General features: G+C 46.0%; 7 protein-coding genes across 7 annotated transcripts; 4 read left to right on the forward strand and 3 right to left on the reverse strand.

Moving 5' to 3' along the window:
• Window positions 1-775: 775 nt before the first annotated feature.
• On the forward strand, window positions 776-1,189 carry HD556DRAFT_1447550 (uncharacterized protein; the record flags this gene model as incomplete). Its single annotated transcript, XM_041307292.1, has 2 exons — window positions 776-913; window positions 965-1,189. The coding sequence occupies 2 exons, from the start codon at window positions 776-778 to the stop codon at window positions 1,187-1,189; spliced, it is 363 nt and encodes a 120-aa protein (XP_041156048.1).
• A 5,044-nt stretch (window positions 1,190-6,233) lies between these two features.
• HD556DRAFT_839180 (uncharacterized protein) lies at window positions 6,234-6,678 on the reverse strand. The gene has a single exon (XM_041311795.1). The coding sequence runs from the start codon at window positions 6,580-6,582 to the stop codon at window positions 6,334-6,336; it is 249 nt and encodes an 82-aa protein (XP_041156049.1). The 5' UTR covers window positions 6,583-6,678; the 3' UTR covers window positions 6,234-6,333.
• Window positions 6,679-8,080: 1,402 nt separating this feature from the next.
• On the forward strand, window positions 8,081-8,567 carry HD556DRAFT_1244728 (uncharacterized protein; the record flags this gene model as incomplete). The annotated part of the gene is made up of 3 exons (XM_041298472.1): window positions 8,081-8,229; window positions 8,271-8,399; window positions 8,450-8,567. Coding segments are annotated over 3 exons (396 nt in total), but the record flags the coding sequence as incomplete, so codon positions are not given.
• Window positions 8,568-12,242: 3,675 nt separating this feature from the next.
• HD556DRAFT_1311802 (uncharacterized protein) lies at window positions 12,243-12,813 on the forward strand (the record flags this gene model as incomplete). The annotated part of the gene is given in 2 exon segments (XM_041300579.1): window positions 12,243-12,301; window positions 12,321-12,813. 2 exon segments carry the CDS (start codon window positions 12,243-12,245, stop codon window positions 12,811-12,813), a joined length of 552 nt encoding a protein of 183 aa, XP_041156051.1.
• Window positions 12,814-14,253: 1,440 nt separating this feature from the next.
• Window positions 14,254-16,422, reverse strand: HD556DRAFT_1311803 (uncharacterized protein; the record flags this gene model as incomplete). The annotated part of the gene is made up of 5 exons (XM_041300580.1): window positions 14,254-14,534; window positions 14,588-14,805; window positions 14,852-15,196; window positions 15,262-15,406; window positions 15,462-16,422. The coding sequence occupies 5 exons, from the start codon at window positions 16,420-16,422 to the stop codon at window positions 14,254-14,256; spliced, it is 1,950 nt and encodes a 649-aa protein (XP_041156052.1).
• A 1,479-nt stretch (window positions 16,423-17,901) lies between these two features.
• Window positions 17,902-18,234, reverse strand: HD556DRAFT_1208343 (uncharacterized protein; the record flags this gene model as incomplete). Its single annotated transcript, XM_041296520.1, has 1 exon — window positions 17,902-18,234. A coding segment is annotated over one exon (333 nt), but the record flags the coding sequence as incomplete, so codon positions are not given.
• Window positions 18,235-18,813: 579 nt separating this feature from the next.
• On the forward strand, window positions 18,814-19,374 carry HD556DRAFT_1311805 (uncharacterized protein; the record flags this gene model as incomplete). Its single annotated transcript, XM_041300581.1, has 1 exon — window positions 18,814-19,374. The coding sequence occupies one exon, from the start codon at window positions 18,814-18,816 to the stop codon at window positions 19,372-19,374; it is 561 nt and encodes a 186-aa protein (XP_041156054.1).
• Between the last annotated feature and the right edge of the window lie 3,519 nt (window positions 19,375-22,893).

Raw genomic sequence — 22,893 nt, forward strand, 5'->3', positions numbered from 1 at the left:
TTCTTGGCTGACTTGTTCCCGCAGGAGACACTTCGACCTTGGATGCAACTTATTTCTGTTTGCATTTCCGTCAGCCTGTCCTTTTTACCCCAACTGTTGATGTCCTGTGTAGGCACCTCTCGCATCTCACAGGTAGATGCTTGGATTGAGATGGGATCCCAACTTCCAAGCATCATATTTTGTTGAGCGGTAACTTAGCCAGTTTCGATACTCCGATTGAATTTTCACTGAAGGACACACAGTTGCAGGGCACTACCTATGCCCAGCATTAATTTATCTTGAGCAAGTTATCTTCTTTGGATGAATTGCTTTATGCCCGCAGAGAAGATACACATTCAATCCACCGAGGTGACTGTTGCTAGTCTTGACAGTGAATTCCTCCTCATGCCCAGACTTTACTAGTGCTTCAGAGATTGGTTCCTTTTCCACTCATTCGTTATATGAAATTGTCTTCCCTTGTGTATTGGCAAATGCAGCACACTCTGGCCCTGCGTGGACCCAAAATCGGATTGATTTAAATGCCATCCTCACTCGTCCCCCCAGAGTATTATTTTTGAACCCTTACAAAGGGCAGAAAGCTTATGCAAGCTGCCATCATTACTACATCACGCAACACCCAGCTGAGAAGGACACGACCCTGGACAGCAGTAGTGGTAATTTACAGTATCAATTTGTATTGTAAGTAGAAATTCAAAACACTGAATGCTCTGATCAAAATCTCATTTAAATATTTAAATAGATCTTGATTGAAACATTTCTACTTAAACTTATCAAAATGCCATCATCAATGCCATCATTATCACAAAGCGCCCAAGACTTTCTTCACGTCAGCATGAACGACTTCCCCGAAGTCGATATTCAAATTTCAAACATCGAAAGTGCTGAGCAAAAACGAGAGAAGCAGACATATATGGTATGAGAATCCCATGGTTTTGCTTAGCAGCGAGCACTGAGTCTGTTTCAGATGGCACTTGACGGAATCAACATAGAAGACAATGAGCAGGATACCCTATTTACCAAATTAAGCATTGACAGCATGTATTCAAGCTACCTCGCAGCGCGGACTCATGTCCGCCAGTACACTCAACTCCTGTTACTCTTGAAGCACGAGGAAGATGCATGGGCGCAGAGAGTTACAAAGGCAAGTTGTCTAATGCCGGAATATAAATCTGTAGGGTGGGTGGCATAGGGGTGATTTGAGGAGGCTGCATCTTTCTGTGACTTCCTAGCTTATTTTATCTTACCAACTCGCTTATCTTGTATGATGTCACCTGAAGTACAGCACCATTTATATCTCGTTGTCCTGGACTTGAAAATTCAAGTTTTGCTTGTGTCTTATCCCTTGCAAGTTTCCTTGAGGCCTCATAGCAAACTGGCCGCATATGCAAGTACAGTATAGCTTTGTACGAGCAAGTCCTATGATGATATATATATATGGCAATGCCCAACAAGGAGACATAATAGTAAGCTTGTTCATACAAATCGAATAGGTAGTACTACTACCCTTATGATCACAACTGGTAATGCGTCTCTCACGATCATCTTGGATTCTGTTTGTCATTTTCATCCTGTCAATGGTGTTCTGTGGTGCACCGTGTTGTTCTTGGGAGAGAGATACAGACTTTCGTGGACTAAGCAGGCATCGTTCTATCTGCAAGCATTACCACAAGGAAAGCACATTAGCTACTGAGAGAAGGCGAAACCAGGCACAGGAATCCACTCAAACTTTGCAAAGATCCTTACAACTCACAACTAGTCACGGTAGTGGTGCTCCTAGTAGTAGGGTAAGTCACTAATCTCATAGGTCGCTACAACACACTCACATCACTCACTACCCTCCAACCTGTACCAGCTCAGACCAATCCGATTTACCAAGAATGCCAGTTGTTTGAAACCTATAGCTCAGTGCGAACATAGGGTGTTTGGCACCCTACATCAGCCTACCAACCCCGCCAATGCTGCTCATGTCAGTATGGCAACTTACTCATTGATCTTCGACTCTGACATCTTGGATGTTGCAATGGAGGATACTGATGAGTGAGACCATGACGCCCCAGGTGTGTACCTTCCTGTCACTCTGTATCTATCATCATAGCCCTCATTAATCACTAGCAGTCACAGGTCAACACCCTTTGCAACGCAAGCTCAGGCCGGTCCCAAGAGATTTCCATGATCTTCTACCCCCCGACGAAGATATCAACCTCTCAGATTCTTTGGGGAATAACAGTCTGTCTTCTGAGACTCAGAGTGCTCCTTGCAGCAGGATTTGAAGAGTCCTTTTAACTCTGCGCGATTCTCTTCAAACTGCTTTCAACACAATTGGACTCTGTTGGCAATATCCTAGGCGTCCCTCATTTGAGCCTGATAAATACATCTCTTCTTCGTTACTGGCTACTTCGAGTCCAAGAACCGACAATGCCTCGGAGCCTGAATCATCCCCTGCACCACCACATCCCTTCCCTAACATGACTGTCTACCGCCTTATGGCATGGATGAACACCAGCAGTCATCACAAATCAGAGGCTGAAGTATCACGCCTTGTTAAAGACGTGATTCAGGCAAAGGACTTCAATCCGAGGGACCTGGATGGGTTTTTGGTCAAGAAGAGCTTGCGCACTTTGGACAATAATGGAGGAAAGGGGACTGTCATCTTTCTGGATGACTGGTTAGAGACAAGTATTACCCTTGACATACCTACAAAGTCCAAGGACGAGCCATCTAGGTCATTTAACATTCCGGGATTTCATTATAGGCCGCTCGTAGGAGTGATTCATTCTGCATTTGCTGACATCCAGGCCAACGTGTTCCACCTTCTGCCCTTCAAGCGTCTGTGGAGAGATCCTCTGGACGGCCATCAAGAGCACATATTTGACGAGCTCTATACTTCTGATTCCTGGTTAGCAGCCCAGGATGACCTGCAAAGGCAGCCAAAGGAACCCAACTGCTCACTCGAACACGTCATCGCTGGACTTATGTTCTTCTCTGACGTGACTCATCTGGCGACCTTCAGAACAGCCAAGGCCTGGCCTGTTTATCTCTATTTTGGTAATTTAACTAAGTATGTGCGTGTCATTTGGTCGGATTTTTACCTTTGGTAGGTTAACAGTCTTCGGCGTTGTACATCTCTCACACTATATTCTAGCTTCCAGATAGTGTCAAAGACGTCATAAACAGCTTACCTCAGATATCAAAAAGCGGTATGGTGGCCCTCCACACGCATTGTCAGCGGGACTTGTTCCATGCATGTTGGAAACATCTACTAGATACCGACTTCCTTGAAGCCTACCATCATGGGATTGTACTTCAGTGTCCCGACGGCATATTAAGAAGGGTATTTCCATGCATATTCACTTACTCTGCTAACTATCCAGAAAAGTGTGCTAGTTTTTTTTGTCTCATTGTTTAAATACTAATCAATGTTCCAGGGTTTTGATAGTGACAATAAAGGACACGGGCTCTTGTCTGTGTCCACACTGTCTCACACCAAAAGCCTCATTTGACCTTATGGGCCTGTTTAAGGACATACAAGGCCGTGTAGCTAACCTCAGGACCTACTGTCTGGATAGTGTAACGAGAGCTCATGGATTCATCTATGGATCAGGACATACCGTCGATGGCTCAAAGGTGCAGGCAACACTTGGAGAAGGGTCATGGGTGCCTACCATGGTGAGTGCCTTTGAAATCAATTGCTTTCGTCAGTACCTGACTTTGAGCTAGAATGTGTTTGCGGAAAAACTCGGACCCCTGGGATTTGACACCTTTCGCATGCTCGTCGTTGATTTCATGCACGAAATTGAGCTAGGCACATGGAAAGCGCTGTTCACCCATCTCATACGTCTACTCTACACACTCCCAGGCGGCGAACGGCTGGTTGCAACTTTTGATGACAGGTTTGTTATATGGCATTCTCCCAACCTATTTAAAAGTAATGGTATCAAATGTAGATTTCGCCAAGTTCCGTCCTATGGCAATGGCGTCATACGCAAATTCACCAATAATACCTCGGAAATGAAACGGCTTGCAGCGAGAGACTTCGAAGACATTTTGCAGGTTTGTCCTCTCAATTCAGTTGCCACGTATTTAGTTGACTTCTATCTCAGTGCGCTATTCCGGTCTTTGAAGGGCTATTCCCAGAGGACCACGATGTGGTTGTACAATCACTTTTGTACAAGTTTTCCCAATGGCATGCCCTTGCCAAACTAAGGATGCATTCAGAAACAACCTTGTCCACTTTGGATAAGACCTTCAAGCACCTCTCTAGTCAATTGTGCAAGTTCCGGGATGTTACCTGTGCTTCTTTCACCACCTTAGAATTACTGAAAGAGAAGGCTGCCCACGATCACAAGGCTGCCCATGAACACTCTGGTTCTAATAATTCAGGTGTAGGAAGTGGTGGCTGAAAGGCCAAGAAGTTTAATTTGAATACTTACAAATTTCACGCCATGGGAGACTATTTACAGTCTATCCAACTTTTTGGGACCATAGACTCCTTCACTTCACAAATCGTACGTGCTCCCACTTACATCTTGTCATCTCAATCTGATTTTGGGCCAGGGAGAATTGGCCCATAGGGCGCTAAAAGTGTTCTATCCACTGACCAATAAACTAGATACCCTGGTGCAACTTGCCAGGCATGAGTATTGTCGTCGCGTTCTTCGGCGAGTCACGGAAGAAGGCTGCAGTTCATATGCTAGCCAGGGGGCACCGGTCGACTTGCCTACAGGACTTCAAGATCACCACTACATACGTTAACTTAGCTGCAACAACCCGTTGGACATATTCAGATTCCTATGAGATCATGAGGATGATCCAGCTGTGGCAGTAGGTGGTGGCGTCCTCTCATAGTTCATCTTGCTCATGAGGTACAGGAATTTGTACCGAAACTCAAGGACCATGTGCTGTATTGATTTCGAAAGTTAGATGTCAGCTACTGTGACCATGCATTCACAGATGAGGAGCGGAATTCAGTCATAATTTCAGATAATAGGCTATACCCCGTGCAAACTATGCAGGTACTTGGCGCGTGTTGTGACATTTACTGGCTTACCATCATTCAACCCACAGGTCCATTACACGACTTACGATCTTAGACGAGAGTATGACACTGTCAATCCTTGGACTCACTGTGATGTCATGGTATTATCTGGCGAAACAAAGCCTCAACATGCATACTGGTATGCCTGAGTTCTGGGCATTTATCACATGAATGCATGGCTTAATATTGAAGGTCGAGTCAAAAAACACCAAATTGAGGTTCTTTTTGTGAGATGGTTGGCACCTTTGAGCGACCATCAATCAGGGATGAGCTGTGCTCGGCTTCCAAAGGTCGCATTCATCGAGGAATCTGACTGTGATGCCTTTGGTTTTCTGGACCCTGGTCAGGTCATCCGGGGTGCGCACCTGATCCCAGCTTTTGCTTCTGGCCGCAGAACCACCTCCCTTCGCCATGGAAAGTCATTCGCACGTCAGTGCGGCGAATTAGATGACTGGGAAGCTTACTATGTTGGCATGTAAGTACAGCATCCCATCCTGTCGTCCTCACTCAAACTATGGACCGCTCAGATTCATGGACAGAGACATGTTCATGTGGTACACGTACCATGGAATTGGACATCCAAAGTTCTTGCGGGAGATAATGAAGGCTTGCATGGACAAAGGACCTGGGGATGACCCAATGTCAGAGGAAGACCAGAATGGCTACAACGGGGATTGGGAGAGCCGTATTCCGCCCTATAAGGATGGAAGAGATATTGGTAATGGCGATGGTGGTGATGATGGCGATGACAGAGCAAGGGGGGAATGTGACGATGATGGGGAAGAAGATGAAGACGCCGATCAGGACCAAGACCAAGATGAAGATGAAGACGCAAACTATGATGAAGACAAAGGAGTAGAGGGTGCAGATGACTGGGATGCAGAAGATCATGACAAATATCTGTACTTCTAATTCATGGTGTTTAAGCTCAGTAGGTGCTAGAGCTTTTTGTTTTCAGATGACCTCTGGATGTTCACCATGATCATTACCATGTACTCATGTCACTGACACCCCCGCACGCCCACCTGTAATTGTTCATTAGAATTAGACTATGCGGCATGTGTGCAACAATTTGACCTTACTTTACTCTCAGTTCTCTTGTTTCTTTGTATCTCAATTTTCTGGTAGGATACTAGCGAATGTATTTGATTCTTAAGTTTGCTGTTAACAGTCCGCTTGGAAAGGTCCCGAAAAAGCTCGACCAAGTGAGAACGTCTGGGAAATGGACACTCTGGGGGTACCTCTGTCACGGACTCCGGGGGTAAAGTATGGGTCCACTCTGGGGGAGTGTCAGCCGTTCAGCTCAATTCAGTCGGAGTTTTTCTTCCTCCCCCTCCCGCCCATCCTGCACCCAGTGTCTTTTGCCTGCCTCTCCGCCCAACGCACTTGATGCCGCACACCTTGTGGTAGCTGATATTAGCCTCAACGCTGTCAGCCACAAACACTGAGGGCAGGAGGGGCGGGAGGAACATTGGGAAGGTACAGCAAGCCAGTGAGAACCGCAGACATAATTCAACTCCGACTAAATTGAGCCGAGCGGCTGACATGCCCCCAGAGTTACCCCCAGAGTGGACCCATACAAAACCACCAGAGTCCGTGACAGAGGTACCCCAGAGTGTCCATTAGCCTGACTTTCTGGACCAAGTCCAAAAGGTTGTGCTGACTTGCTACAATGATGGCATTCACAATTTTGTTGCTGAGTCTAATGCTATACTGGGTTTGTTGACTGGTCCCAAAGGGTACTTCATATGAAAAGGTCTTGAATAGCATCTTAAATCGAAATATAAATCGGGCAAAATCAGAGCGATCCATGAAATTGAGACGAGTATGCTGTTGAACCTTGCCTGCTGCGATGACACCATATTAGATTTCTGTCACAAAATGTAATGCTCCTCTACATATGTTGACAAGTGCCAAAGGCACCCCCCACAGGAAGGTCTTAAATGATATTTTAATTCTAAACTAACATGACAAAAAACGAAGGTATCCAAGATGTATAACGGGAGTATGCTGTCGTCCTATGTCGGTCTCCATTGCCGTAGGGCACGACCTTGTTATGAAGTCCCACGCTGTTCTGCATTCTAGTGGTGCCGAAGTCCGGTTCGGTTCGGTTCTTAGGCCTCTAAATGCGAACACCGAACTGAACCATCGGTCGCGTTCAGGCAAGGAGGACGAATGCTGGACCAGACGCTGATGAACACGTTCACAAGCGTTCGGTTCGAGTTCAGAACGCGTTCAAACACTCAAACGCTACATATAAATTGACAAAAATTGCAAGAAATACATGAACAGTAAATGAGTAGCTAAATTTCGTCCATGGCAGAGTGTTCGTGAGCAGCAGCAAACTCAGCTTGAACCGTTGCGGAAATATGGCCTTGACGGTACCCACTTTTCAACAGCTGTAGGGCCTCAAATGTTGTTGGCAACAACCGATTACGGCGCGTGGTCCCAGTGATGCCGCCACTCGAAAATGCTCGTTCAGATGCGACGGCAGAGCCTTGAATAGCGAGGTAATCCTTTGCAATGCGAGAGATGGTGGGATATTGAATGGAATGGTGCTAAAGGCATTTTAAGTCAACTTGCAAGGAAACACGATGCGAAAAAACTCACGCCCCACCACGCCACTATATTCTCAACATCTTCTAATGGGGCAGCAAGGTACTCGTCGAGCTCCTGGTGAGGTCTTCGATTTGCGGTGTCATTTGCGACACGAGTTTTGACAGCAAGGAAGTTAGACGTCACTAACAGAAATGCATTCAGTCTTTTGGTCGTGAAGTAAGAGCCGTTCTGGAGATCAATGCTCCCAGAACTGCCAATGGCCATATGAGTTTGTTGCCAGGTGATCAGAAAAAATATTAGGATAGATGGATAGCAATAAGCTGAGGACCTCAAGCGGATCATAGACAGAAGGAAAGAACCGTTCGAACGCGTTCGAACGGGTCCAGACGGGTTCACAAATCCGAGGCATCAGCCGAACGCTGAACCTAATAATAGGTTCAGTTCTTACCGTAGGCTGAAGTTTTAAATTTAAGTTATTTTCAGGGTTTCAAACATGTCTTTACATCTCCGAGTTCAGTGGACAAGAAGCCCAAGGCTATGCACTCCAGCAATGCTTCCCTTTATGGTATGAAATCTGTGACTCGAGGATCCCTGGCATATATTGCTACACAAGCATGTAAATTTGATTGTACATGGTAGCCTGCTGATTATTCCTTTAGGCTTGATTTTCATTGAGCTCGTCATCTGTATTTTCACGCACAGACACAGTCACCAACTCTGAACATTTCTACCATAGCATTCTTGACTTGCTGGAGGATCCTGATGAGAGTGAGGAGGTGGCTGACCTCATGATGTGGTGGACACGGTTCATGATCCATCTCATCAACTTGAAGCTATCTAACTTACTTTATGTAGTCGCATTTTTCCTAATTCTTCTTCTTCACAGCACCCTATCAGCAAAGACAGTGCACTGTCGAAGATTTGGGAAAAATGTGCTGCCTTGCAAGAACTAGCTGCTGCTGATGTTAATTAATTCATTATTTTGTAGCTGTACTGTCTCCTAATGCAATTGACGTGGACTATTGCAAACAAAATATACTAACTGCTGTGGTGATGTAATTGAGTGTGAGATCTTAACCTAGATGGTGGCTTCCACCATCAGGAGCTGCCCATGTAATAGCAGGTATATTTGGTTAAGGGTGAGCAGCTTGATAAGGTAAAATAATTTGATACCAGTCCCTGGCACATTGTCTTCGAAGGCAGACTCTGCCATAAAAAGCTGACTATCCAAAGCCAGACATGCTTGGCAGTAAATCAGCAACTTGGCAGACCATGATAATTTGATATCAGAACATAACATAGCACATTGTCATTGATGGCAGAATCTGCCATTGGAAGCCGACTATCCAAAGCCAGACATGCTCAGCAGTAAATCAGCAACTTGATAGGATATGATAACAACACACCAGTATGCTAGTAGATCCTAAGTCAGTATCATAAGCTTGTCAATATTACAGCTTTGGCAGATCCTACCCACGTAGTGTAACTATTTATTCCTTTATCATATGTTCTACAATTATGATATATATTATTAATATTATACATTAAATAAAGCTAGCTAAATCTTTGTCAAACTGTGGTTAAATGCCATGTGAAAGGTGCTGGTTCCAGAGTGCTCCTTTCCTCATTGTTCTCTTCTCTGTTCCACACATTCTACTCACTCGTACCTACACAGATATACTTGCTCGTTCTCGTATTTTTTGATTTTTGAATAATTCAATTCTAATTCCTTCTTCAATAACACACCAGCACTTAGGCCTGAATCTCCCAGGGAGCGGCAGTTCTCAAGCAACCCTCTCCAGCACCACTACACAGAGCAGCCAAGGAACCGCTGCTAGTAGGCCTACACAATCAAACCTTCTGCCATCGCCTCCTTCAACTCAGAGGCCGGGACCTGCATCTGCCTGCTCGAACATACCTCCCACCAATAACCCGGCACCTAGTGTTCTTCCACCAACCCGGCACCACAAGCAGGTCTGCCTGTGCAGTCTGGACAGCTATCCAATGCACCTACCGGGTCATCCAACTCAGTACCTATTCAGCCACCACCTATACGACAGAACTAATTCTCACCTAGTACCGGCCCTTCAAAATGACCCTTTGTTCTCGTGGTGAGACAAACTAGGTGATATCCACCCCATGGTGAAGCAGTGTGTGCTGAAAGTAGACCCCAAAATAGTGCGCCTAGCTGGGCGTTGGCGGTCGTTGGCCTACGAAATGTACATACGCACCTTCGAACAGATTGCTTCCCAGCACCTCAGTGTCCTCTCATAGTAGCACTGTCTCACCAGTGATTGGGCTGGCTGTGTGGTCAGCCGCAGTTTGATTTCATCAGCACATGGGTGAGCGGCAATCTTGTCAGTGTTCAAACCAAGTAACGCTCGGCCCAGACCATTACGCCGTCTGATAGATGAAGCTGGATGATGTTGCATGTGAGCAAAAAGCCCCCACACAGTGGGAGTCCTGGAAGGCCACTGTTGATGTGTCATGAGATGATCAGTACACATTGGCAAATATCTTTGGGCTGGTGGTTAGTCAATCAGTTACCAGTTGGTCAGTTTGGCAGTGGCCTTCCAAGACTCCCATTGTGTAAGGACATTGTTCATCACACCCTCATTCCATAGTGTCCATGAGTGTGGCCTTCCAGGACTCCCACTGTGTGTGGGGGGATTGCCATCATGTCCTCATTTTGTGGTCCATCCACATGGCCTTCTAAGAAGGCCACACTCATGTAGACTATTGGGCTGTGTATGTTATGTTAGGGTATGTTTATGTTATGTTATGTTATGTAATGGAACATGCTCATGTACACTATGGGGATGAGTGTGTGATAAATAATGCCCCCCAAACAGTGGGAGTCCTGGAAGGCCACACTCATGGACACTATGGAATGAGGGTGTGATGAACAATGTCCTTACACAATGGGAGTCTTGGAAGGCCACTGCCAAACTGACCAACTGGTAACTGATTGACTAACCACCAGCCCAAAGATATTTGCCAATGTGTACTGATCATCTCATGACACATCAACAGTGGCCTTCCAGGACTCCCACTGTGTGGGGGCTTTTTGCTCACATGCAAGGTGGTGCTTTGCATGATGTCCTCAATGTGTTGTGGTCCATTCACAGTGGTCTCCCCTTGAGAGACAGTGGGAGTCCTGGAAGGCCATATGCAGTGACAGTCAATGACTCCCACTATGTCTGAGCAGTGTCCAACTAATGAAGGGTGGAGGGGTCCACGCACAGTGGGAGTCCAGGACTCCCACATCTGATGCATGGGGGATATCTGGCAAATTGAACTGAAGGGGTCCATATACAGTGGGAGTCCTAGAAGGCCATATCTGATACATGAGATTTTTTGAAACTGAAGCTGAAATCGACCCTAGGCTGACCCTAGGAACCCCCATAACCTAACTAACACTTGAATATCAGAGCTTAATTATACATGTACCTGTTGTTGGTTTGGACCGGGAATGATATATTAATAATTTGCGAGATTGTTTTAATAATGCTCGAGAGTAATAAATATCCACCATGGCCATTCCGAAATCCCTCTATTGTATTCTCCCACGCACAAATATCCACAGGAGCCAGTCCAGAATCAGTATTGTGCATTATGCCACCCACAAATTTGAGCAGTCACGTTCACAATCATGTACATTGTGCAACATGTGGATATTCATTATTTTACTTGTTAGCTTGGCCGCCATTGTGAGCACAAATGCATTAGCACTCCAATATCCACATACAACAAATGATTTTTTCCAAGCATCAAGCAATTTGTGTGATAAATACGTGAATATTTGTGAAACCTCGAGGAAGTCACAGTAATGTGTAATAGTGGCGGCCATATGCCAGAACATCACAGGTGGTGACTATGTTGATGGTGCATGTCTCCACATATCAATCAGTATTCCATGTACATATGGTGAATCAACTGCTTCATTGCTTATAAATACTATGTTTAATGAATGTATGAGGTGTATCGTGGGTGAGTCTACAATTCACCAAAGTCGGTTCATTGTCTTGTAACTACTTGAGGAAGTTTATTTTCGAATTCATGGAACAGCTCTGTCATGGGATATAGATACACAATCATACGTTCAATTCTTCCCCTGTCCTCTCAGATCACTTAATTGTGTTTGTTGAAATGCTCATCTCCAGAGTGATAACTCAATTCTGCTAGGCGTCCGCAGGAATATTTTCAAGACTACTTACAATTGCTTTGATAACATGTTGAAGAAGATATAGTAGATATTGATACAAACAGCACAGACACATCGCGCGACCGTCGACGACAGCCAGACGCCTATAAAGGCGCTAAGCGCGAGAGTCACCCATCGTGCGATGCCAGAGCGACAGCTCAAAACCCACGTAAGGAACTACGGCACGGAGATGGGACGCGTGCAAGAGTTACGCGAACAGGACAGAAACAGCTAGGAGATTGGACGCGTGCAAGAGCGACGCGAACAGGACAGAAACAGCAAGGAGATTGGACGCGTGAAAGAGTGACGCGAACGTGGCAGACACAGCAAGGAGATGTGCTGATGGGTCGAATAGTGATATAAACAGAACAGACTAATCGCGCGACCGTCGACGACAGTCAGGCACCCATACAGGCGCTAAGTGCGAGAGTCGCCCAACATGCCATGCCAGAGCGACAGCTCAAAACTCCCGTAAGGAGCTACGGCAAGGAGATGGGACGCGTGTAAGAGTGACGCGAACAGGACAGGAAAAGAAAGGAGATGGGATGCGTGCAAGAGTGACGCGAATGGGACAGACACAGCAAGGAGAGGTGATGCGTCGAATAGTGATACGAACCGAACAGATTCATCGCACGACCGTCGACGACAGCCAGGCACCCATACAGGCGCTAAGTGCGAGAGTCGCCCAACATGCCATGCCAGAGCGACAGCTCAAAACTCCCGTAAGGAGCTACGGCAAAAAGATGGGACGCGTGTAAGAGTGACGCGAACAGGACAGGAAAAGAAAGGAGATGGGATGCGTGCAAGAGTGACGCGAATGGGACAGACACAGCAAGGAGAGGTGATGCGTCGAATAGTGATACGAACCGAACAGATTCATCGCACGACCGTCGACGACAGCCAGGCACCCATAAAGGCGCTAAGTGCGAGAGTCGCCCATCATGCCATGCCAGAGCGACAGCTCAAAACTCCCGTAAGGAGCTACGGCGAGGAGATGGGACGCGTGCAAGAGTGACGCAAACAGAACAGACACGTCATGCGACTGTCGACGACAGCCATATGCGCCCATAAAGGCGCTAGACACGAATGTCACTTCTCACATGGTGTCAGAGCGACGGCTCTTAGCCCCCGTTAGGAGCTACGACAATGTGATGTGAGAAGATGTGTAACAAAGGAAGTAGAATGGGAAGAGAACGTATGAAGCGGAAGTTGAAATTGAACCACATTTTGAACCATCACGTGATAATTTTCACGTGATAATGTTCACGTGACAAGACTATCGTAAATTTATACAATGTGCACTGAATTATCATAGTGCAATTGTATCTTGTCTGGATTTTTCATAGATTCAAACAACGATTTGAGGACGTCGTGAGACTTTGAAGACGTACCTTGACTTTGAGGACCCGGTTTGACTTTGAGGACGTCGTTGAACTTGGAGGACACTTTGATGACCCGGTTTGACTTTGAGGACTCATTTTGAGTATCAATTATTTCACTTCAGCTCTATGTATTTCTTCGTGCACACTTAAATCACAGATTTATTAGTAGAATCCTAATCAATTCAAATGCGTAATAATACGAGTGTGACTCGCAAAAACGTTGAACCTTTATAATCTGGCGCTGCATTCACACTTGTTTAACTAGAATTTGACGAGTATCACGACTAAAAATATATTGGACAATTCCGTAGTTGGTATTCATGCATTTATACAGCATGAAAAATCCAATATATGTAATATATCTAGTAAAAAATACTACAGAGTGGTGAAGCGCTTCGAACAAGTCAGTAGTTCTTCTCTGCTGATAGGCTGCCCCAGATGCATCTGGATATTACTACAGTGGAAACTTTGCGGACACTTTGGTGAGTACTTATACGACTTTGCGGACACTGATGACTGTGCTACTTTGAGGACACTTTGCCTACACTTCGCGGACACTTCACTGATACTTTGGTGACTATACGACTTTGCGGACACTTTGATGACTATGCTACTTTGAGTACACTTTGCCGACACTTTGCCGGCACTTTGCGGACTATACTACTTTGAGGACACTGCGGACACTTTGCGGACTATACGACTTTGCGGACACTTTGATGACTATGCTACTTTGAGGACACTTTGAAGACACTTGGGTGACTATAAACTTTGCGGACACTTTGAGGACACTTTGAGGACACTGTGCGGACAGTATCGATTATTTCACTTCGGCTCCATCTATTTCTTCGTCCAACATAACTTATAGATTTACTAATAGGATCAAGATAAATTCCCATGATGTATCAAACACAAATGTGACTCGCAAAATAATTGAAGAGTTATAATATAGCGTTACATTCACGATTGTTTAACTTCTCGGTCATACCTGCACATCCCACCTAATAAGAATGTATTGTACAGTCTATTCATACAGCATGTCAAATCCAATTTTAAGTAAATATATAGTAACTACACTACAGCGCAGTGAAGCGCTTCAAGCAATTCAGCAGTTCATCTCTACTAATGGGTTCACCCGGATGCGTCTGGCTATTGCTGCCATGTATCTGCTTCTTGCGATACACGCTAGTTGCGTTCTTGAGGTCCTTCCAGAAGTTCTTTATGATCGCGTTGGCGATATCATGCGCCGGCTTTGTGGTGTTCGTCTTGAACTTCGGCTTTTCAGTGCCGGCGGCAACATATTTGTTGCAATCGAAGACCATGATGCAAAGAGCAATCAAAGGCCTGCTGTATAGCTCTGAAAAATTATGTCAAAAGTGTCCAACGTTGTACAAGTAGAAATAGACTCACTAATACGACGCGATATGCGCGGTAAGTTAATGACCATTCGCTGAAAAGTTTCCAGAGAATGCTCGTGGACTTGGTTAGTGAGGGTCCTTCCTTGCTTGTGGTCTATGTATCGAGAAAGTTCCGTTAGATGCATGGTTTCGTAGTTGTAGAAATGCCCTCCGGTGGCAAACGAAGTTACTGGTGTATAAACCGCGTGGAATTGGCCTGGAGGTTGTATACTAGTAATTATGAGTAAAAATCCTTATAAAATAACAATGTACTCACAGCATGTCACCGGGTAAGAGAGTGACAATTTCTCCGTGCCAAGTCTCCTGTATTTTCTTGCGGTTTTGATAGAGATCCGTGAGTTCGGGGGCTATTTCGGAGAGGTGGGTCCGTGTGAGCATGTCCTCGTGAACGTGTCGCCACAGGCCCCATTTTTTTTCGCCTGTTTCGACTTGCACGAATGTCAGGCTACCATCCGAGTCGTGGTGCGGATGTGTCCAAAACGCGGGGCTATGAATCAACGCCCACGAGTGTACGGTGAAGTTATCCGGGTGGACCTTTTCACCGACGGGGCAGTCAACGGTAGTTTGATTCCATCCGTTGACGATACCGCTGTCGAGAGTGCTAATAATGGACGGGTCAGCTAACTTAGTAGTGTGATGGATTAGAATAATGATATGGGTACGAACCTTAGAGCTGACGGGAGACCACCTTGTCCGTATCCAACGTCTAGAATACACTGGATCTTGTTAGGATCGTGTATGTTGTTCACGAACTCTTCGAGAGTTGCATGCTGGTGGGGAAACGTGAAATCCTTGGTACGTTGTTCAGCGTCTGTTGTAACAAGGTTAGATCGTGTGATGAGTATACAAAATTAAAATAATCATACCATGTATGACGACGTGCATTAAGTCTGACATCCCGCGATCTTCGAGGTAGTCTAGATCCAACGTTGCAGGTTCGGGTGTGCTTATGTTCCGAATGACGACGGCTTTGTTTACCCGAATCGCCGCAGAGATCTCGTCGCACAACTGTCGGCTCTTTGTGCGCCAGTCCTTGTAATGTAAATGCACGACGTTTTTAGAGGTCTCTGGAAGCGATTCCGGGAGAGAAGCAAAGAAAGCCACTGTGTCGGCGTCTTCTTGGCATATATTGACGCCATCCCTCATGATGCACGGTAGTACCGTCGTGGATCCATCAGACCAGTCGATGGTGTCTGATTTTTCGTGTACTTGAGTGCCGATAATGGGAGTCGCCCGGTCGCGAGAGTCGAGATTGGTAAGGGTAGAGAAGGTAGGCGAAGAAGGTACAGGGATGATTTCGACAGGCAGATTGACGAAATGTTCCGGCGCATCCGTCATCACCTCAGCATCGCGCATTAGAGGGAGAGTGGGAGTAGGCGCGGCAATCTCCTGGTTGAGGAGAAGTGGGTCGATAGGGATATGGTCCGGGCCTGAGTTAGAAGGTCCCGCCTGAGGAAGGGTTTCCTCCTGGTTGAGGAGGATTGGGTCGATAGGGATATCGTCTGGGGCTGAGTTGGACGGTCCCGCCTCAGCATGTGTTTCGGGAGAGGAAACACGCTGTTTCTTCGCAGGACCTTGTCCTTCGGCGGGGCCTGCGTTGCCTGTTTGGTCGGCCTTCTCCTTTTCCTCCTTCTTTCGCTTTCTCCATGCACGTTTGTTGGCCGCGTTCCTTTCCTTGATCTCTTGCGCCCGAGCAGGATCGCGCTTCTCGTTGGCGAGCCATCGTCTTTGACGTTCGCGTTGCTTTTCCTGTTCGGTAAGATTAGATTCGGAAAGATCGGCGTGCTGAAGCCTTGGCTTCTTGTCCGGTTGGTCGTGCTGTGGCATTGTATATCAACGAGGAATTCACTTATTTAAGATAAAACTAAGCGTGGGGTTGGTTATGATATGCTATTAGCTCGTAATGTTACGAGCTTTGCAAATTCAAGATGGGGCGAAAGAAGTTAAGAGGAAAGAAGGACGAGCGGCGGGGTCAAATAAATGGATTTGAATCGGCCACACGCATTAGGTAAGGAGACACTTGCACAATTGTTGGCTTCAACCAACAGTGGACTTTTGACAATATCATCGATTTGAAGGATGTGTTTTACAGGAGAAGTTGATCTTCATAAGCTTAGTAAGGAAAGTGTGAATGTGGTGAGTCTTGGAAGTGTGACCGTGTCCTCAAAGTCATAATACATTCAGAGCGGTCAGACACTTGGTAAATAATCAGTGTGAATATAGTCATCGGTCTTGGAAGTCCATTAATATTAGGTATAGTCCAAAAATTGTGCTCAGAGTCATATCAAGTGAAAGTACGACTATGTGGTTAAAATCGCCAAAGTCAAGTAAGTCTAGTAAGTCCTTAAAGTCGTGGTAAATCCTCAAAGCGTCCTTGAAGTCGTGGTAAGTCCTCAAAGTGTCTTTGAAGTCGTCATAGTATTCAAAGTGTCCTCATAGTCGTGGTAATTCCTCAAAGCGTCCTTGAAGTCGTGGTAAGTCCTCATAGTGTCCTTAAAGTCGTGGTAATTCCTCAAAGTGTCCTTAAAGTCGTTGTAATTTCTCAAAGTCTCGTGGTAAGTCCTCAAAGTGTCCTCAAAGTCGTGGGTGGCAAGTCCTCAAAGTTCGGTCTTGGAAGTCCAATAATAGTAGGTATATTCCCTCATATTAAGTGAAGGTACAACTACGTGCTTAAAGTCGTCAAAGTCTGGTGACTCCAGTAAGTCCTCAAAGTTACAAAGTGCGGCCATATGCTAAAATTCTCAATAGTCCGTCCCATAGTCGCGATAATCCTCAGCGATAGTCCTCAAAGTTTGTTGTTGGAGTGTGCAGAGGTTCGTTGTCGGGGGGAAGTGTATGTTAGTCATTGGGAGTGTGCAGAGGGTCGTCATCAGGACGGATCTTTAAAACAATAGTGAGACTTGTGTGTGTTTGAATATGAACACATACCACTTGTTCAGGTTCCACACTCTTGGGCCCGCTTGCATCGACATACAAAGCGTTGAGAATCGGCGCTCTCGCGTGTTTGTTTCGCAAGTGCTCCCAAGGTGGAAGCACGACTAGCACCATACGATAAGGACATCTCGCCGGTATCATTTGCAGGAATAGCACACAAGCCATCCGTACTAGTCACTTGGTGTCCAGAAATGCCTGGCGCTTGTGCAGAGGGATCTGAAAAAGTGAGTGTTCCAAAAAGGCCAGAAGCGAGACTAACGGTTTACAGTTGGAATTCCTAAGTTTTATAACTAACTTGTGTTGAGTTTTTCTGCGATCAAAAGAACCAGGAAGAAACGGACCCGCTTGTGCAACCAACTCCCCATGTGCACTCCAAGCTTCCGCGTCATGGAGTACTGCCCAATCCCATGTAGTTACATCATCTGTAGCGGCACAATCTATCGTTCCACGCCAGAGAGAAATGAGGAGGTCACTGAGGTTACCAGCTAGATGCATAATATCCGTGGTCGTACAGTTGGGAACTCCAAGGCAACGTGAAGGGTTGAGTCTAAGAATAAGAGGTGGCTTCGTGATACTGGTCTCTGTCCTGCGCATCTCCAATTGTCGTTGACTAGGGGATGGGACGAGGTGGCGTAAATTGTCAGCATATTCTTGAGAACCACCAGGGGGGAGGCGAAACACACTAATATCAGCATGGTCGCTACCAGGTGCACATTGACCTAGTGTGCATGTGCAAAGTTTGCCGAAAGTTCGTTGCGCAGTTGCAAACTACGCGATCGCAGTCTGACAATATTTGCATTTTCTTCCTTTGCCAATATTCTTTGCGTTTTGCACAAAATTAGGGTTTTGCTTTCTCGAAATTCTTAGATTTATATCTACCTCAATTTGTGGTTAGACATCTATCTACGCGTATCTACCTCATTCTTGTCGATTTTGATTGGGCATCAATCAGCAAACTTGACATTTGAATCGTGAATGGTAGTTAGGCGATCAGTACAGCGATCATCTGTTGCAAACCAGACGCTTACCATTTCAAACTTGGGGTGAAAGTAGATCAAATGTGTTTACGATGTGTAAATATATCTAATATATGTATGTATGAGTGATCATCTAAGTGCCTCTGAGAGATTCGCTCAATTAACCAGGTGGACCGCTTCACGATTCAATAGAGTCACCACAGTCCACAGTATCTAGTTCACTTCAAATACGCTTGTCTTCGTCTTCATCCTACAACTATCACATTATTTTGTGACTTACAATCCTTGTCTCTTATAATAACTCACAATGACGCGACCCCAACCCCCGACCAAACCAAAGCAGCCTATCGATGGCGCACCACCAAAAGTCAGGAGGGTCGGAAGGATGACGGCGCCCACCAACAGAAGAGGGCCTAGGAAGATGAAGACGATGCGTCGCGACAGTCCGGTAGACACGCAGCCCGACATTCCAGTGGACACGCGGTCCGAGAGTCCAATCGACACGTTGAAGACTCCAGAGGAAAGATTCAGAGAAAGATACAGGAGGGAGAGAGATGAGGAGAGAGATGAAGCCATAAAGAAGGCATCGTTGAGAGATAAGGCCATCTTGAAGGCATGGGATGAGAGGGTTAACAGGACGTCATCAAAGATCCCAGCCAAGAAGAGGGCTAGAGATGACGACGAGGTAGAGATTGTGGAACCCGCCCCCAAGAGGGCTGGCACAAGAAAGGAGAGGGTCGCGGATGAGGATGATGAGGTCGTGATTGTAGAACCCCCCGCCAGAGATGACAAGGAGGAGCAGGAAAGGCGTCAAAGGAACAGGCAGGAAAGACGGTTGAGATTGTTAAAAGCTGGACTTTTGAAGTAGTTAGTATATATATATGCATTTACCTGTAACATCAACATCTCTATTGAATCTCTAGTCTTACCCATGTTTCAAATTCTATCGACACAGCGGATATATAGCTTTGCACTGTAGCTTAAGCTTTTTGTATATGCATCATATTTCGCGTTTTGTCATATATAGCTACACTTTAATATTACTACGAATCGATTCAGAAACATACAAAACATTAACAACAAAAAGATCCTGAACATCTGGTTAAAATCGAGTGAGATAAGTGAGTTCGACATTGAGAATAGCGCGCACGAAGTAGTGTCCTGTCAATCTGGTTTGAGGGAACATTTTAATTGCGATAATCTGGCAGATATAGTTAGAAATTTTAGAAAACGACGGAAACTTTATACTCACTGGAAGTACATCAGCAAGTTCATCCCCTGACTTCAACAGTGCTCGCCAGTAATCACGTGGGGTCTGATTGGAGCGCATCTTGCGATTGAATGAATACTAAGCACGGAAATAAGCCTCGAACTGATTATGAAGTGCTTCAGCCAGACCCAGATGTGCGAGTGCGGAGTTTCGACGTTGCATCTCAGCTTTTGGGTCAGTATATTTGGCTGTGTCGTGAACATTACCATATTTCCGCTGCAAAATCTTTTGAATGCCAAGAGCTGCTCGCTTCGACATATCAGGGGGAGGTTTTGATGCACATGTAACTATGTTGTCCTTGCTTTGCCGATTATTCAGGATGAGATCTATCGCGATTGGATTGGCCTGTTTATACGCTGGAACATTGTGAAACACTGCACTATGTTGTGAGTCTATAACGAAGACAACACTCACCGCCATATCAATTCCAAGATCAGTATCTTCAAGGACAGCCTGAAATGCTGGCAATCCACATTTTATTGATAGTGCTGCCCAATAAATAGTACCAAAACGAGTGTCACCAATTACTTCAAGCCCAAGACCAGCTCGTTTGTGATTATAATGCTCCATCATGTAGATTGATGTTGTTGCGCGAGGTACGAGTTGACGACAATATCAGTTGATATGATCCGTGCACGATAGGCAGCGGATTTTAACGTCATCCGAGTTTGTCGGAAAGCAAGTAGTATAAGTAAATACTACGGAACAATCAAAAATGAGTTGAGATCCTCCTGTTCATTTTCGTCTGTACCGTCTCTCTCAAATTAGCTCGTATCTTGCCTCGCAACACCTGAGCGACTCATATAGGCCAATATCATCCAGACCTGTTGGATGACCTAGAGAGGAAACACGAAAACTGTAAGTAAACCTCAATGAAACCAATGCCCACTCAGATCCTCAAACTCGGATAATAAGCAGATATCCTTCACAGAAAGCTTCAGGAGATGATAAGCGTCTTGAAGGTTGATTATGTGGGGGTAATGCTCAGAGTAGCCTCCGACCCTTCTTTGTGTTGCCTTTTATTATCTGACATTGCTGCACAGAAATTCCATGACCCGACGTTCTTAATAACCTAACAGTGTCAGTATATCTATCAATTGTTGCTAAATTGACATTGAACTGAAGCAACAGGGAGTTGGACAGATGAGCCCGCTATCACACCCAACTAGGGCGACAACTCGAAGCCCACGCGAAAAGCAACGGGAAGGAGATGGAGTGTGGGATATGCATAAGGGCCGCACAAAAATAAACCAACTAACATATTGCACAACCTCCGGCGAGAGCCGGACAATATGAAACGCGTCGAATGGTGATGCGAACAGCACAGACTCATCGCGCGACCGTCGACGACAGCCAGGCACCCATAAAGGCGCTAAGTGCGAGAGTCGCCCAACATGCCATGCCAGAGCGACAGCTCAGAACTACCGTAAAGAGCTACGGCAAGGAGATGGGACGCGTGTAAGAGTGACGCGAACAGGACAAGAAAATAAAGGAGATGGGACGCGTGCACGAGTGACGCGAACAAGACAGAAAAGAGAGGAGATGGGACGCGTGCAAGAGTGACGCGAATGGGACAGACGTAGCAAGGAGAGGTGACGCGTCGAATGGTGATGCGAACAGCACAGACTCATCGCGCGACCGTCGACGACAGCCAGGCACCCATAAAGGCGCTAAGTGCGAGAGTCGCCCATCATGCCATGCCAGAGCGACAGCTCAGAACTCCTGCAAGGAGCTACGGCGAGGAGATGGGACGCGTGCAGGAGTGATGCGAACAGGACAGGAGATGGGACGCGTGCAAGAGTGACGCGAATAGAACAGACACGTCGTGCGACTGTCGACGACAGCCATATGCGCCCATAAAGGAGCTAGACACGAATGTCACTTCTCACATGATGTCAGAGCGACGGCTCTATGCCCCCGTATGGAGCTACGACAATGTGATGTGAGAAGATGTGTAACAAAGGAAGTATAGAATGGGAAGAGAACGTATGAAGCGGAAGTTGAAATTGAACCAAATTTTGAACCATCACGTGATATCTTCCCCGTGACAGCAAATACTGCACCGCACTCAATGGCTATGATGCCAATCACTGCGTTCTGGGTGAAAGTGAATGCCATGTGGCAAGGTGGCTGTAGACAGACTTTCAATATGTGTACAAACACCACGTGTATGTTCAGAACCTACCACGCTGTACAGGTCATGCAAGACCACCTTCCCAGACCTCGTCCGGCGCTGCTTGTACTCCCTCAGTGTATGTCCGAGTACCCATGTTCATCTCAGTTCAATATCGGTGACCAATCTGTGCAACTCACTGGGCCTCTCACATAGCCATGGCCTTGGTCCAATGAGGGCAACGCCATGCACATATAAGTAGAACAACCTCAATATGTCATCGTTGACCCAGTTTCTTGCCGAGACAGTTCTAAGTCCCTAGCCGCGTGTTCCGAAGGGTTTTTATCCAACATTCATTCAATAACTCACGGTTTGCAGCAATTTTATGCCACAAGGCTCGAAGCAGAGCACAGGGGTGCACAAGGCAAATAAGGTGAGTACTTAGAGCAACTTCAGAGTTTTTGGTACTGAATCAGGTCCGCTTTCCAGAGGATGCTGATAAGCGCCTTGTGCATTGTATCTGTACATCATGTGTAAAGGACTGCGGAAATCAAGGCAAAAAGATACCTGCATGGCTAGAGAGGAAGCATCGTAAAGTTGCTAGAGTCAAGAAGAGCAGGAAGTGTTAGCGTATGAAACGCACGTGACAACGCGATACGTCCTAGCGGAGTATAGGATAGGAATTCCAGGAATTCAATCTAGTATATAATGGTTCATTTTCACCTTTCCCTCTTTCCTCAGTCCGTTATCTTACGACTGAGGGTATGTCTTTCCATTTCTTTGTACGATACATAGACTGACGACACTACGTAGTCTGACTCTTGTGTCTAGGTACTTATCAATAGAGTCCGTTATCTTACGACTGAGGTCTTACTCTTGTGTCTAGTCTCCACAGGAAGATGGGCAGTGATGACGATGAAGACGACGATAATGAGATCGTCTCTTTCGAAGAGATAGCGGCCGCTCGAAAGCATATCAACAACACCTATGAAGTTCAACCATTG

Source organism: Suillus plorans, assembly GCF_016647745.1.
Source record: "Suillus plorans strain S12 chromosome Unknown HD556scaffold_64, whole genome shotgun sequence".
Classification (NCBI taxonomy): Eukaryota; Fungi; Basidiomycota; class Agaricomycetes; order Boletales; family Suillaceae; genus Suillus; species Suillus plorans.

Excerpts from the sequence above, each read along its gene's own strand:
- HD556DRAFT_839180 (XM_041311795.1), bottom strand. The coding sequence starts at position 6,582 with ATGTCAGCCGCTCGGCTCAATTTAGTCGGAGTTGAATTATGTCTGCGG.